This window comes from Papaver somniferum, chromosome 4, assembly GCF_003573695.1.
Source record: "Papaver somniferum cultivar HN1 chromosome 4, ASM357369v1, whole genome shotgun sequence".
Taxonomy (NCBI): Eukaryota; Viridiplantae; Streptophyta; class Magnoliopsida; order Ranunculales; family Papaveraceae; genus Papaver; species Papaver somniferum.
This window is the reverse complement of record NC_039361.1, coordinates 5,717,874-5,733,435: the sequence shown is the minus strand read 5'-3', so window position 1 is coordinate 5,733,435 and position 15,562 is coordinate 5,717,874. Positions and strand designations below refer to the sequence as shown.

The 15,562-nt window shown below is 36.3% G+C and overlaps 2 protein-coding genes across 2 annotated transcripts; both read right to left on the bottom strand.

The window, feature by feature from the left end:
* Positions 1-10,819: 10,819 nt before the first annotated feature.
* Positions 10,820-11,346, bottom strand: LOC113273462 (heavy metal-associated isoprenylated plant protein 39-like). Its single transcript, XM_026523170.1, has one exon. The coding sequence runs from the start codon at positions 11,248-11,250 to the stop codon at positions 10,885-10,887; it is 366 nt and encodes a 121-aa protein (XP_026378955.1). The 5' UTR covers positions 11,251-11,346; the 3' UTR covers positions 10,820-10,884.
* Positions 11,347-12,405: 1,059 nt separating this feature from the next.
* On the bottom strand, positions 12,406-13,015 carry LOC113273461 (heavy metal-associated isoprenylated plant protein 39-like). Its single transcript, XM_026523169.1, has one exon. The coding sequence runs from the start codon at positions 12,917-12,919 to the stop codon at positions 12,569-12,571; it is 351 nt and encodes a 116-aa protein (XP_026378954.1). The 5' UTR covers positions 12,920-13,015; the 3' UTR covers positions 12,406-12,568.
* Positions 13,016-15,562: the final 2,547 nt, after the last annotated feature.

Genomic DNA, 15,562 nt, shown 5'->3' with positions numbered 1-15,562 from the left:
GAATATCTTCTAAGAAGAATCTTAGTAATCATTCGTCTTCCTCTTATGCTTGAATTAAAGCACACGAACTTTGATTTCTTCAATATACAAGTTCATCTTGTCTGTTTTAAGGACTTCCTTAGACAGACACTCCTTAAGAGGATACACACATAGGCTAAGATTTATCCATAGCCTGAAACAACAACATCTCTTAAGGTCAGTACAATATATATTACATACACAATTTAAGATGTACCTCAAGTATCGCAAATCTCTAATCAGATCATCTCAGTAATTCTCTTGAGATACAAGAATATTTGTATACACCTGATATACTGCACATTTACAACACACATTAAATGCATCGAGTTTGACAAAGACCATTTCCTTCAGAATATATTCTGGTTCCCTTCGATCCTTTAGATCAAATCAACCAATTGGTCTTTCAGTCAAGTCGTAAATATCACATATTTCATAGGTGGTTGTAAAGCATATAAAAAATACATGTACTGTTCAGTAGTACATTCTTTACATCTTCCTCAAGATTAATGTTAGTGCAATATATATCACATATGTGAAATTACATATGTACCTCATGCATTCCAATCTCTGATCCTTTAGTCAGAGCGTCCCTGTGATTTCCCAGGTTAAACGCGGATGCAAATCTGTTTTACAACACATACTAAACGCGTTAGACAGAAACTATATCCTCAAAATTTATTTTGGTTACCTACTGATCCTTTAGAACACTTCAACCGCATAATAGTTTCCTGTCAAATCTTAAACAACAACTATTTAGTAGTAGATGTAAAACAGTTCTATGTTTGTCACATCACAAGATTTCATCATATCCCAAAATATCATAATAGAGACATGTGGTACGATAAGTATCTAGGTTTATACATATATGTATAATATGGTTATATCATGTACATTTCATATTTCCAAAACTTGTAGTTTGTCCCACAACCATTAAGAATACTTTCTCCACATCTACTTATGTATCATTACCTAAGTCAAGTGTTCCTTTTGGGAACAAAAAAGGTGCACTAGCCTACAGATGCATAAGCAACTCAACTGGTCGAAATGCCTTGAATCCGTCCAAGTATGACTATGGCCAAAGGTCCCCCACATTTTAGTAATTGCCTTAAAATTACTTAAGATTACTATTTAAGCTTAGCTCTTGCCTTCAGTAAGTTCAAAAAGGCAACTAATCCAGTAAATCAACGAGATAAACTGACCCTCGTCTCCTAAAATATCATGATAAAGGTGACAACCTAAATAGCTTCTCAATGACAATCACATAGACGAATTATCTTAGGACTGTCTACCATAATTCATCAATCTCACTCCAAGAAGATATTTAAATAACTCAAAACAAACATGCAAACAAGAGCATCTTTCTAGATGAGTGAGTACCTGACGTGAAATCCACTGTACTGTTACATGATATTGAAGGAGATGAATTGCTGCACAATACTTACCGGTACCTTCACGGATGCTTTTGTCAATGGAGAATGCACTTTTGTTGGAACAACCTAATGCTCCTGTTCCCGCATTCATCGCCTCATTTTTCAGGGAAGTTTCTTACCTTGTAATAATACCTCTTGTGTGATTTCAGGTTTTTGATCACTCCATCATGAATAAAACCAGGATCTCTCCATCCAATACTATGATTAGCAGGAGCATCACACATATCTTCCCTTTCATACCTGCTGACTAATGTCTTCACAGCCTTATTCATGTCACCTCCATCTGTTCCATACTTGACATAATTGTCTTTTCCATCTTCAGTTATGAACATAACCCTCATTTCATCTTCATAGTCTGTAAACGCCAAATGAATTTGCTCCGGTCCTTTCCCAGTCTCGAAACCTAGTTCTCCTTCTGATTTCGCCAACATATGCTTCGTTCCTGGTACATGGTTATGATCAGGATCAACCTCTTTTTTACCAGTCTCATCATCATCTCTCCATCTGAAGATCCGAAACTCATATTTTGATCGATTGATTGAACAAGACCCAGTTTTCCACTTTTCACAAGAAGATAAGAAAACGTAACCGATATAACTATTTTTTGATGAATTCGGTGGCGAGTATATGCCCAGCCAATCTGATTCTGATGGTGATTCTATCCCACTCCACTGGATGTTAACTGAATCACCTGATTTCACTAGAGTTTTGGGACTGTAAGTGACTTTTTTAGTGGGAATACTTTTTGTTGGTTTCAAACAACACCATATGTACTGTTGTTTCTGGTACAGATTGAAAAACTATGTTGACAAGTACGATATGTTTTTCAATCGATGACAAATTCCAAATCTAAGCTCCATAATTCGTTACTGGAGCCAGTCTATGAATTTGCTTTTCGATCGATGTCATGCTCTGCAGTTGGCTGAGCTTTATAGTATGTCATTGAACATTTGTTTCATCATCCATCTATCAACTGAGCCTCGTCCTTGATTGTGAGCTTTATATCTTCGTACCAATGCCAGTGTTCTCTCTCTTGTTGCACCTCTGCATTCGCAACCATTTCTTGTCGTGCGTCCTCTTACTTACCCTCTGTGCAATTTCATCCAAGACTTTCTGTTCAACACCACAGTATACACATCGAGGAAACTCGGCAATATCTGTATACTTGTCCATACTCAGGGTGTTTGTGCCATTTTGGAACAGCCGGCAGACTACCTGTCATTACAGTGCTTTACTTTATCAAAACAGCTCTCTGCCATCTTAGTGAACTGAAAAAGTCATTTTTCTTCAATTTAGAGAGGACCTCCATAATCTTAGTTTTGGGAGGAAATATCATAAGCCGTCTTTGGGTTTTCCACTGTATGAGTGAAGGTCCTCCACACCACAGGTATCCCATAACCAATACTCCATTGTCAACCCATCACTAGATTACTTAAAAGGTTTTGATTGTAAGGAAAATAAATATGAGAATCAGGGTTTGCATGGGTCTTGATTGGGGAGATATGAACTAGGATTTGAAACGGTCTATGCTATTGTTTATTCGGAATTCAGTGTTCTGGTTTATAGCCTTCTCCTCACCTCCCTCTTCTGGTAATAGTACCATCACCACTTCTGGAGTCATATAAGGACACATCATGTTCAACGCTGGAAAGACCTGGACTTTCAGAGAACTCAACATTCTGGTTTGTTAGCCTTCTCCTTTCCCTTTCCTCTTCAGCCTTTGAGAAAGGGTAATAGTATCATAAGATTCAATACCACTGCTTTCCAAACTGGACGAAATCGTCACACCCTCGTAGACACAGGAAGGCAAGGTCTCGTGCTTGTTATCACCGCCATTGGCAGATTCGATCAAATAATTATAAAGGCTGCTGCTGCTACGATAATGAAGAACCGTGAGTTTTTGTCTCCTTTCGAATGTCAGGCGGCCTTTCAGAGTCATTGTCATCCTCTTATGAAGAACTTGATCTAGGTCGAAATCTGCTGGTTGGCTTTCCGTTATCACCTTTACCCTACATGTTCCCAACATGATGTAGATCCCATCGTACTTTTGGATGATTACCGAAGAAGAAAATCGGGCGAACTATCTCCAGCTGCTACAAGCTTCTTGTTACGTCGACAGGAGTATCCAACTTTATGACAGAGTGTGGTCGAGTATGTCTTTTGCATCTGGACAAGTCGTGCTTCAAGCCTAGCAAGCACAGTTGTACGTTCAAACCCTTGTTTATCATGAGCTGGATCAACAAAGTTAGCCTACAGTACACCTGATCTGATTTGAATTATACCACATTAGATATTTGACTAGACAAACATAGTTAACATTCCTTGTTTGATTTTTTTTAATTGTTACTGCGATGCTATTCTTGTCTTAAGATTGTTGGAGAATAACAATTAAAAATTAATCAAACAACTAAATAATATAAGAGGCACTTATCTGATTTTCGTGTGTTCTCCTTAGTCATGGAAACAAGAAAAACGGTAATGGTAGATTGAGGCGCATGTTCAACATACTGTCCATAAGACAAGAATGCCCGGCTACACTCTAAAAAGATGATGCTATAGCCCTACGGGTGCATCTGCCTCCAAGATACAAAAATCTTAACAAGCTTGAATAGCACATTCAAACTTGTCCTTCTAGAACTTGGCAGCGGAAAACTCACGAATCGTTAGCACTTAAAACCCTCGTATCAAACATCGAAAAAAACGAAGAAGAAGTACTAAAAAACCCTAGGGGATATCAGAGAGGTTTCTCTATATATATATGCAATAAAAAAAAACTTCATATATATAACCCTAACCCGATAAAATTTGGAAGGTGTTTTTATTTTTGGAAAAACCTTTTTATTAGTAATTTTTATTCACATAAAACTGTATTTTTTCCAACATCATTTTCACACATCAACGGTACTTACGTTGTAACATGCACATAAACCCCCTCGAGTCAAAGTCATTTATACATCACAAAATTGGTTAAAAAGACCAAAATCAACAATTTCCGGGTGAAATGGACAGTTAGATTTTGATACTGTTTAAATGGACAAAAATGTAAAAATTGGCAGGATGTAACCAGTTTCATCGTGCCCATTTTCAAATATTTTTCTTATTTTTAATTTACACAGGATGTATCCAGTTTTATCCTTGCTATTTTTTAAATTTAAGTTAGGATTAAACCAGTTTCAGCCTTACTATTTTTTAAATTTAAGCTGTTTCATCCTTACTATTTTTTTTGGCCATTTCACCCAAACTACTTTTTACTCGTCCATTTGAATCGTGATTTAAAATATTTGGACAAATGACCCATTTTCCGTTTATACATTTAATGAACTACTCCGGTATATTTAGATACAATCATCACGTTTGCATAATCAGTACACTTAGAATTATCTGTAAAAGATCAGTAGCCACACGTCAGACAAACTAGGGACGGTTACGTTCATGTAATGTAAATCACATGAGTTTTTTTTAAAGTAATCCGGAGACATTTACATTTAATGATATGTTCATTTTGCTCCCACTATGGAATGAATAAACCAAGAAAATGGATGTTCAAATGTTGAACATCGAGTCGCAACAACAAATGCGCGTCTATTGTAATGGCGCGCGCTATTTCTAATAACGCTGGCGTCAACAGCAATGACGCCCGCGTTGGATGAAGAAACGCCCAATGCTTTTCTCTCTCCAAAACCTGTTTAAGTTAAATATTTCGTGGGACCCAACTCTTAATAATTTATATAAATAAAATCACTAGTGGGATCCAACTCTTATTAGTTTATATTAATAAAATCACTAGTGGAGCCCAAATTGTTCATTTTGCTTTGTTTCCCATAGTAGAGAATTCAGTTTGTTCATCCACGTGGATGAACAAATGTTTGAGTTTGTTCAATCCCATAGAAATTAGACCCCCCTTGAGAAGTCTTAGCAGGTTACTTTCCAAACCATTACATGCATATGCACCATGAGCTAATTGAATGTTTATTAAGAACTTAAGGAGTCCTTTCAAAAACACCATATAGTTAAGCTAACTAAGTTGACAAAATTCTTTAGAAATAGAGTACCTCCCTCTTATCTCGATATACCACCACAGCACTAGAAAGTATCTTCGAAGTTAACAATGGATTTAGGGAGATAATGTAGATTTCTATTTTTATTATTTTCTATAAACCCTAGGAATCATCTTCATTAACAATAGTTGCAGAGCAGGGACGGATCCTAGAATTTTCATCGGTTTTTCTTCTTCGTTTTTATCAGCTTCATGTTTATGGTTGGAAGGAGTTTTCTGCCTCCTTGTTGTGTTATCTTCTGTATCTTTTTTCTCTCTAATAAAATTTCTTATTACCAAGTAAAAAAATATAAAAATAAAATAAATAATAACATATACAATTGGGGTTTTGCTCTGGTGCAGCTACGATGTGGTCGGGCCGCATACTTCAAGTATATGGCCCCTCTTTAAATAGTGACACGTCCTACAACATAAGAAAAATCTTGAAAAACAGCTTTATTACCTAATTGTTTAATTTTTTTCTTTTCGTAACTCCGTACTTTTTCTCAAAAAAACAGAGCAGTTAAGGGGATTTAGAGGGGGAAAGTTTTTTAGTTAAATAAGTGTTAGAAAATAAAGAGTGGCATGACCCGACCACATCGTTGCCGGGGCGCTCCAAATATAGTTTGTTTACCTTTCTTCTTCTCCAAATTTATCCTCTGCTTCCCTTCTTGTTCTACACCCAGAGATTTCTAACAACCTTTTTATAAGAAAAATTGAAGTAATTGATTAAAAAAACTCACTGATAAAAATAAGCAAATCCATAATTTTGAGGATCTAATGAAATTACTTAGATGGATTCAATCTCCATAAAACCATAATCTTAAAGACCATCTTTTAGTTCATCTTATTCTCATCATCAACAACCACTACGAATTGTGTACGATTTTGTTATCGTACTGTGTTTGAGGTCTGAGATTTGGGACATTTTGGTTTCTATGGATTTTGGTGTTGGTTAAACTTCAACATAGAGGTCACTAACAAGCTGGTTAGGACAAGATTAGGAAATTGATGTAATCCTAAGGGAATTAGAAGTCATCTAGTTCTAGGAAAAGGAAAGACATGTAATAAGGTAATATGACTAGGAAAAGGAATTCATAGTTCTATATATATATGATCACCAAAGTTGTGGTTGATCATATGAGCAAGATTAGAGCTTGTGTTTAGTTTTGAGAGATTTTATAAACATCAATAAAGAGAGTTGTCTTTATATAAGCTAAGTTTCATCTTGCAGTTGCCATTAATTGGTATCAGAGCGTGTTTCTGAGCCATGGAAAACGAAACCACCATTGTGGGTGCAACACAGTTCACGCCACCATCAATACAAGTTCCAATCCTCAACGCCACAAACTACACAGTATGGGCCATGAGAATGAAGGTACTGATGAAAATCTACAAAGTTTGGGAAACAATTGATCCTGGTACATTGGACCCAGACAAAAACAATGTTGCCATTGGATTACTCTTTCAAGCAATACCAGAATGTCTTGTTCTACAAGTTGGTGAACAGGAAACTTCAAAGAAAATTTGGGATGCAATAAAGGCACGTAATCTCGGAGATGATCGAGTTAATGAAGCCTGTCTGCAAACCTTAATGTCTGAATTTGAAAGAGTGAAGATGAAAGACACTGATACTATTGATAGCTTTCCAGGAAAGCTATCAGAGATAGCCTCAAAAGCTACATCACTTGGAAAATCCATTGATGAAGATAAACTGGTAAAGAAGTTTCTTAATAGTTTACCAAGATCCAAGTATATTCATATCATAGCTTCTCTCGAACAAGTCTTAGATTTAAAGAAGACTAGCTATGAAGATATAATTGGAAGATTGAAAGCATATGAAGAAAGAATCCTTGATGAAGAAAACAATGGATAAACTCAAGGAAAACTCTTGTACACAAACTTTTACCAACAAAACTCTGCGACAAGAGGAAGAGGTCGTGGAAGAGGTGGTAGAGGAAACAGAGGCCGAGGAAGGGGAGGAAGGTTTAAATCACAAGATAGAACAACAAGTCAGAATGATCAAAACCAAGGGAAAGAAAAGAAGGATAAATCAGACATTATTTGTTACAGATGTGATAAACCAGGACACTTCTCCTCTGTATGCCCTAAAGGAATAGAAAAGATGGAAGAAACAAACAAGAATGAAACAAGGGAAGCAGATACAGCTCTTTTCATGCACGAAGTTGTATTCTTAAACGAAGGGAACCTAATACCAAAGAACTACGAATCAAAGGATGGAGAAGAAGGAATCTGGTATTTAGATAATGGAGCCAGCAATCACATGACTGGTAAGAGACACTACTTTTCTGAATTCAATGAGAAAATCAAAGGACAAGTGAAGTTTGGGCCGGATCTTCTGTAGAAATTGAAGGGAAAGGATCAATTCTATTTCAGAGCAAGACCGGAGAACAGAAGCTTGTCACAAACATCTACTTCATCCCAAACTTACAAAGCAACATTCTAAGTTTAGGACAAGCTATAAAAGTTGGATGTGATGTTATAATGCGACAAGATTATCTAACAGTTCATGACCCAAGTGGAAGACTTTTAGTTAGAGTCTCACGTTCACAGAATAGACTCTACAAGATAAGTCTCATGATTGGAAGGTCATTGTGTCTGAATATGAGACTAGAAGATCAGACATGGAAGTGGAATGCAAGATTAGGACACATAAGTTTCAGAACCTTAAAAACTATGTCTCAGAACAAGATGGTTCGAGGGCTACCACAACAAAACGGAGTGGTGGAGAGGAGAAACAGGACTCTAATGGAGATGACAAGAAGTTCTTTAAAGGCTATGCAGGTACCTAATTATCTATGGGGAGAAGCTGTACGATACTCCACATACCTAATAAACAGGATACCTACGAAAGCTCTGAAAGACATGACTCCATATGAAAGCTTGCGAAAGATAAAACCAAACATAGATCATTTAAGAGTGTTTGGTTGCAAAGCATACGCAAAAGTTGATTCTGCAACTCTTAAGAAACTGGATGATCGATCTCAGACTCTTGTGAATCTAGGAATTAAGCCTGGATCCAAAGCTTACAGATTATTCAATCCAACAACGAAAAGAGTGATAGTGAGTCGAGATGTGGTATTCGATGAAAAAGCAAACTGGAAGTGGAAAGAAACTAATGATGGACCATGTAGGGATCTAGGAATGTTTCACATGAGATGGGGTCAAGTAATTGATGAAGGCGAAGGACCCATAATCATCAATACCAATGGAAACAATGATGTTCATCAAGAAGAAGAAGAGAATAATGAAAACACTGAGAATAACGAAGAAGTAGAAGTAGAAGAAGAAGAAGAAGAGATCGATGAAATAACTCAACCCATTCCACTTCGAAAATCAACAAGACAGATACAAAAGCCACAGTATCTGGAGGATTATGTTCTTGAAGCTGCAGAAGAATGTGAGATTATGCTACTTTCTGTAAATGATGAACCAAGGAATTTTCAGGAAGCAAAGGTCTCGACTAAATGGACACAAGCATGTAGAGAAGAAATTATTTCAATCAACAGAAACAAGACTTGGTTTCTAGTTGATAAGCCAGGTGGGGTAAAAGTGATTGGTCTTAAGTAGATCTTCAAAATAAAACGGAATGCTGATGGTACTGTCAACAAATATAAGGCAAGACTTGTAGCTAAGGGATACGTTCAAGAATCAGGCATAGACTTTGATGAAGTTTTCGCACCAGTTGCTAGACTAGAGAAAATTCGTCTCTTAATAGCAGAAGCAACATCAAACTCATGGGAAATTCACCACTTAGACGGTAAGACAACATTCTTACATGGTGAATTGCGAGAAGATGTGTATGTTGAACAACCAGAAGGTTTTGAAGTAAAAGGACAAGAGCATAAGGTTTATAAGTTATCAAAAGCTCTATATGGTCTAAGACAAGCTCCTCAAGCCTGGAATACAAAGTTAGATCAAATCTTAAGAGAAATCAGATTTGTTAAGTGCTCTAAAGAAACATCAGTATACAGAAGAGAAGAAAAGGGAACGCTTCTTGTGATTGCAGTCTATGTAGATGATCTATTTTTGACTGGCAACTCCCTTAAGGTGATCAATGAGTTCAAGAGAGAAATGTCATCAAAGTTTGAGATGTCAGACCTCGGAAAACTCACTTATTACCTTGGCATAGAAGTCCATCAAGGAGTAGATGGGATTCAGATTAAACAAGAAGCTTATGCAAGGAGAATTCTGAAAGAAGCAGGACTTGAAACTTGTAATCCAACTAAGATACCAATGGAGTTTGGACTTAAAGTTTCAAAGGCACAAGAAGAAGCTGAGATTGATCCAACGAGTTATAGAAGAAATGTTGGATGCCTAAGATACTTATTACACACAAGACCAGATTTGGCTTTCACTGCGGGAGTAGCAAGCCGTTATATGCAGAGTCCACGCAAGTCTCATGGTGATGTAATAAAGCAGATATTGAGATATCTAAGAGGAACAATCAGTTGTGGATTGAAGTATGGTCGAGGAGGATCAAAAGGAATTGTTGGGTATAGTGACAACAGTCATAATATTGACCAAGATGATGGAAAATGTACAACATGGTCATATATTTTATCTAGGAGAACACCTATTACATGGTGTTCACAGAAGCAGACACTGTAGCCCTCTCATCCTGTGAAGCTGAGTTCATGGCCGCACAGAAGCAGCTAAACAATCAATATGGCTTCAAGAACTGTTGGGTGAAATCAAAGGAAGAGAACCTGAAAAAGTTCTCATCAAGATTGATAATAAGTCTGCAATTGCACTCACTAAAAATCCAGTGTTTCATGGGAAGACGAAACACATTCACAAAAGGTATCATTTCATACAAGAATGCATCGAGAAGGAGGTCATCACTGAATAGTCGGAGAAGAAAAAAAAGGAATAGGCAGAATAGGCATAAGTTGAGGCGTTATTTGATTTGGTCTTCTTAACTTGATTTAGACCGTAATACCCTTGTCTTGAATAACTGCAACTTTAATTCGGCAGAAATCATTAACCGAAATGACAAATGACAAATGGAAACTTTAACTGCAACTTCAAGCTCATTTCTTAGCCAACCATTCTAAAGGGGAGATCTGTAAAAGGGGGTATATCACTCTCATCATCGCATAGAAGTATCGAATTTACACAGCTGGATGATCTCGCATACAATCCACATTGGGACATTCTTTTTATGTATTTAGAATAGTTTTTCTTCTCTTCTTTTATTTTGGCTGCTACTGGTAGCCTTTTCTGTACATCTTGTCTTACTGAATCTCACTTCATCAAAAAAAATGATGTTGAAAAATCTCAGGAAAGTTCTTGAAACCCGATGCCAATGTATTGGATGTAAACCCAAGATTTTAAATCAATAATTAAACCAATTTAAGAACTACAATTAACCTATTAACAAATAACACAAGCATTAGGATTTTCTTCTACACTCTGGTAATAATATGTGTTCATATGAGGATTATAGGCTCTGTAAGCATAAGCAAGATCAACTATTTGATTAGTAGCCTCTTTCTTCGGTTCTTCCTTCTTCTTTTCTGGTTCTTTAGCTGGCCCAACTGAAACTATCGTCGTATGACAGTGTCTTCTTAGTTTGCTCACAATTAGGATTACATCAACATCTCCAATTACTGTTAATTTCTTGTCTTTCATATCTATCGATACCGAATCAACTCCTGAAAGTCCAGAAACTGATTTCATAGCCTTCTGTTTGCATCTGTCGTCGTGTAGATCCAGGGAAACTATAATCTTCTGCGTCATTCTTCTGATAATTGTTGATCAAGTATGATCTTACACCAATACTTTGGTTTATTAGTACTAAATAAAGTTTTAGAGAACAATTTGAGTGTGAGTGAATTGTAAAGAGTAAGAGAAGAAGGAGGGAATTGTAGGAGGAAGGTGAAGGTTGGATTGATGGATGGATAGCAAATGAGAGGGAGAATGGAGTTTATATACAGCCTTGTAAAGTGAAGTCCGATTTAAGGTTTTAAAGTGTTTCGAAGAAGGAACGCTCGTATATCAATTATCAAGTGGACAACGATGCAAGGAGACTCATTCAAGACGAGAGTCTCCGACTTGGACCATAAATTTCGTTTTTGTTTTTGTTGACTCCTATTGTCCCCAAACTACTACTACTACATCATGTCATCTCTATACTTGACCTCACCACCACACAAATAGTTTCTGACCGATCCCGAATTGTGAGAAGATAATTTGTTTTGCATTGCAATAATTCTTGATCAACTGTGGTGGATATTATTGGAAGTGGACAAATCTAGCGTCAGACGACACTGTATACGAACTTTCAAGTAATTGTGTCAAGCGTTTACACCCCGAAAATTCAAGGGATACAAACGAAAACAACAAGGTAACAACAAAATTTTCAGGGTGTGCCTGTTGAAATGTGAAGCCATTTCTAAAATATTCAGTTCGGTTCAGGGTGTGCCTGTTGAAATGTAAAGCCGTTTCTAGAATATTCAGTTAAGTTAACCGGGTGACACAGAAATTTTGGTGACTAGTGTTACTTTTTGCTTTTTTGTTTTTGTAAATTCTAGACCCTAATGGATAATTGTAGAGGTTTTGGGCATCTTATAAGAATATTTCTATACATAGGAATATTGCTTTGGGCCATGTAATAATTGTGCTAATTATACAATATTACTAAACTATGTCGGTTACCATTTCTGAGATTATTTCATTTATATCTTTTCTTTGATGAATGGTCGAGATCTAATGATATAACTAAAATTCTACGAGTTTGGTCCTCTCTCTACCTATGAAAGGGAAACAATAACCATCACTATTGTATCCAAGGGATGACTCATTACCGCTAAGGTCAAGAAAGAGAAACCATGAACTCCACAAGGTATTATCGCTGCTCCAAAGATGATCGGTAACATACAATAAATTAGCGCTACCGGTATTCCAGTTACTGATGCCATTTTATTTCCAGGCTCAGGTGGGATGCTTTGCACTCGTAAACTTTTCCATATATATCAGATGCATAAACCCGAGATTTTAAATCATAAAATAAACCAATTTAGAAACTACAATTATCCTATTTAGATTAAAGATAAAATTAACAAATAACACAAGCATTAGGATTTTCTTCAATATTCTGGTAATAATGTGTGTTCAGATGAGGATTATAGGCTCTGTAAGCATAAGCAAGATCAACTATTTGATTAGTAGCTTCTTCTTTCTTCTTTTCTGGTTCTTTTGCTGGACCAACTGAAACTATAGTTGTATGACAATGTCTTCTTAGTTTGCTCACAATGAGGATTGCATCAACATCTCCAATTACTGTTAACTTCTTGTCTTTCATATCTACTGATACTGAATCAACCCCTGAAAGTCCAGAAACTGATTTCATAGCCTTCTGTTTGCATCTGTCGTCGTGTAAATCCAGGGAAACTATAATTTTCTGCATCGTTCTTCTGAAAATTAGTGATTAATTAGTGAGCGCTTACACTAATACTTAAGTTTATATTCGTAAAGAAAGTGAAAAAAAGGATAGTGAGGAAGGTGAAGGTTGGATTGATGGATGCCAAATGAGATGGAGGGAATGGAGTTTATATACAGGGTTGTAAAGTAAGGTTTAAGGTTTCGGAGAAGGAACTCGTAACTGACAACGCTGCAGTAGACTTCGTTCAAGACTTGGACTAGAAATTTCATTTTTCTTTTTGTTGACTCAAATTGTATTAGTTCTACATAGCGTCATCTCTATAATTGACCTCACACAATGTCGTTTTGACTGTCGACCCTGATAATTTGTTTTTTATTTCAGTGATTCTTGATCACCCGTTGACATATTCCAAGTGGACGAATTTTCTAATAATTTTTGTCAGAACGAAAATAAAAAGGTAACAACAAAATTTGTAGGGTGTGCCTGTTGGAAATGTAAATCCGTTCTAGAGCACTACAGTTAACCGCGTAACTCAGATATAGTTGGTCACTAGTGATCTTTTTTGTTTTTTTCTTTTTTGATTAGTTTTTTTTTTCCTCCGAATCTAGACCATAATCTACATGTTTTAGGCGTCTAATGACAAATTAATCATTTGTTGGAGAATAACAATTAAAAATTAATCAAACAACTAAATAATATAAGAGGCACTTATCTGATTTTCGTGTGTTCTCCTTAGTCAACTGTTAATGTCTTGAATATCCTGTTAAACACCATGGAAACAAGAAAAACGGTAATGGTAGATTGAGGCGCATGTTCAACATACTGTCCTTAAGACAAGAATGCCCGGCTACACTCTAAAAAGACGATGCTATAGCCCTACGGGTACATCTGCCTCCAAGATACAACAATCTTAACAAGCTTGAATAGCACATTCAAACTTGTCCTTCTAGAACTTGGCAGCGGAAAACTCACGAATCGTTAGCACTTAAAACCCTCGTATCAAACATCGAAAAAAACGAAGAAGAAGTACTAAAAAACCCTAGGGGATATCAGAGAGGTTTTTCTATATATATATGCAATAAAAAAAAACTTCATATATATAAAACCCTAACCCGATAAAATTTGGAAGGTGTTTTTATTTTTGGAAAAACCTTTTTATTAGTAATTTTTATTCACATAAAACTGTATTTTTTCCAACAATCCCCCACATGAATAAAAATACGATAAAACACGGAAAACAAGAAATATCATGAATAGGCATAGGTGTCCATAAGGTCTTGAACCTTTGCTTAGTGAGAGGTTACCTGAACTACTTATTAGCCAGTGTCTATTAGGTCTTGAACTGTCTAATATTTGGTGTAACTCGCGATAACAACCACACATGATATCTCCACGGTTGCTGCCAAGCTCCGCCGTTGTGTCCATTTTGGCCCTGGACGTCTTGTTTCTCAGAATGCTCTAGAGAATCAGCTCATATTCTCATAGAAAGCGACCCACTTCCTCATTCAGATAGGTGAGTTCCATTAAGAGTGTTCACTGCTACACCCCACTTCAATCATAAATTGAAACTATGGAACTCATTAAGACTTATTAAAGTCACCCTTCACATGCAGTCACACTATCACATCTACACCATAGGGAAGGGACAGAGAGAATATAATTCTCTGATAGTGTTTACCTTTACCTACCATAAATTAGTTGTCTCATTCGAAACCTTGATCTTGGGATCTCCAGTCAGCAAGGTTGAGTATCCTTCATGGAAAGTTTATTTTATATGAGTTTAAGTCCCATTCCCCCTCGATGTATAATTACGAACTATCTCTTTAGAAAATCCTTTCGTCAAAGGACCACTAATTTTTCTGTTGACTTCCCTAAGTCTGTGAGGTTCTCTTTTGACTTTACATGTCTACTGAGACCTCTTTCTGACTTCACGAATCAACTAAAATTACTTCATTAAAGAGTATAGTTGTCTTACCGAATTAGACTTCTTCGAGTATGTCTAGACTTTGTCATTGCTCATTTATTTTAGACTCACATAGTCAATTGAGTTTCTGCAATGATGGCCACAGGCTTTGGTCACAGAGGAATATCTTCTAAGAAGCATCTTAGTAATCATTCGTCTTCCTCTTATGCTTGAATTAAAGCACACGAACTTTGATTTCTTCAATATACAAGTTCATCTTGTCTGTTTTAAGGACTTCCTTAGACAGACACTCCTTAAGAGGATACACACATAGGCTAAAATTTATCCATAGCCTGAAACAACAACATCTCTTAAGGTCAGTACAATATATATTACATACACAATTTAAGATGTACATCAAGTATCGCAAATCTCTAATCAGATCATCTCAGTAATTCTCTTGAGATACAAGAATATTTGTATACACCTGATATACTGCACATTTACAACACACATTAAATGCATCGAGTTTGACAAAGACCATTTCCTTCAGAATATATTCTGGTTCCCTTCGATCCTTTAGATCAAATCAACCAATTGGTCTTTCAGTCAAGTCGTAAATATCACATATTTCATAGGTGGTTGTAAAGCATATAAAAAATACATGTACTATTCAGTAGTACATTCTTTACATCTTCCTCAAGATTAATGTTAGTGCAATATATATCACATATGTGAAATTACATATGTACCTCATGCATTCC

What these genes read in the sequence shown, in the direction of transcription:
- LOC113273462 (XM_026523170.1), bottom strand. Translation starts at nt 11,250, where the DNA reads ATGACGCAGAAGATTATAGTTTCCCTGGATCTACACGACGACAGATGC.
- LOC113273461 (XM_026523169.1), bottom strand. Translation starts at nt 12,919, where the DNA reads ATGCAGAAAATTATAGTTTCCCTGGATTTACACGACGACAGATGCAAA.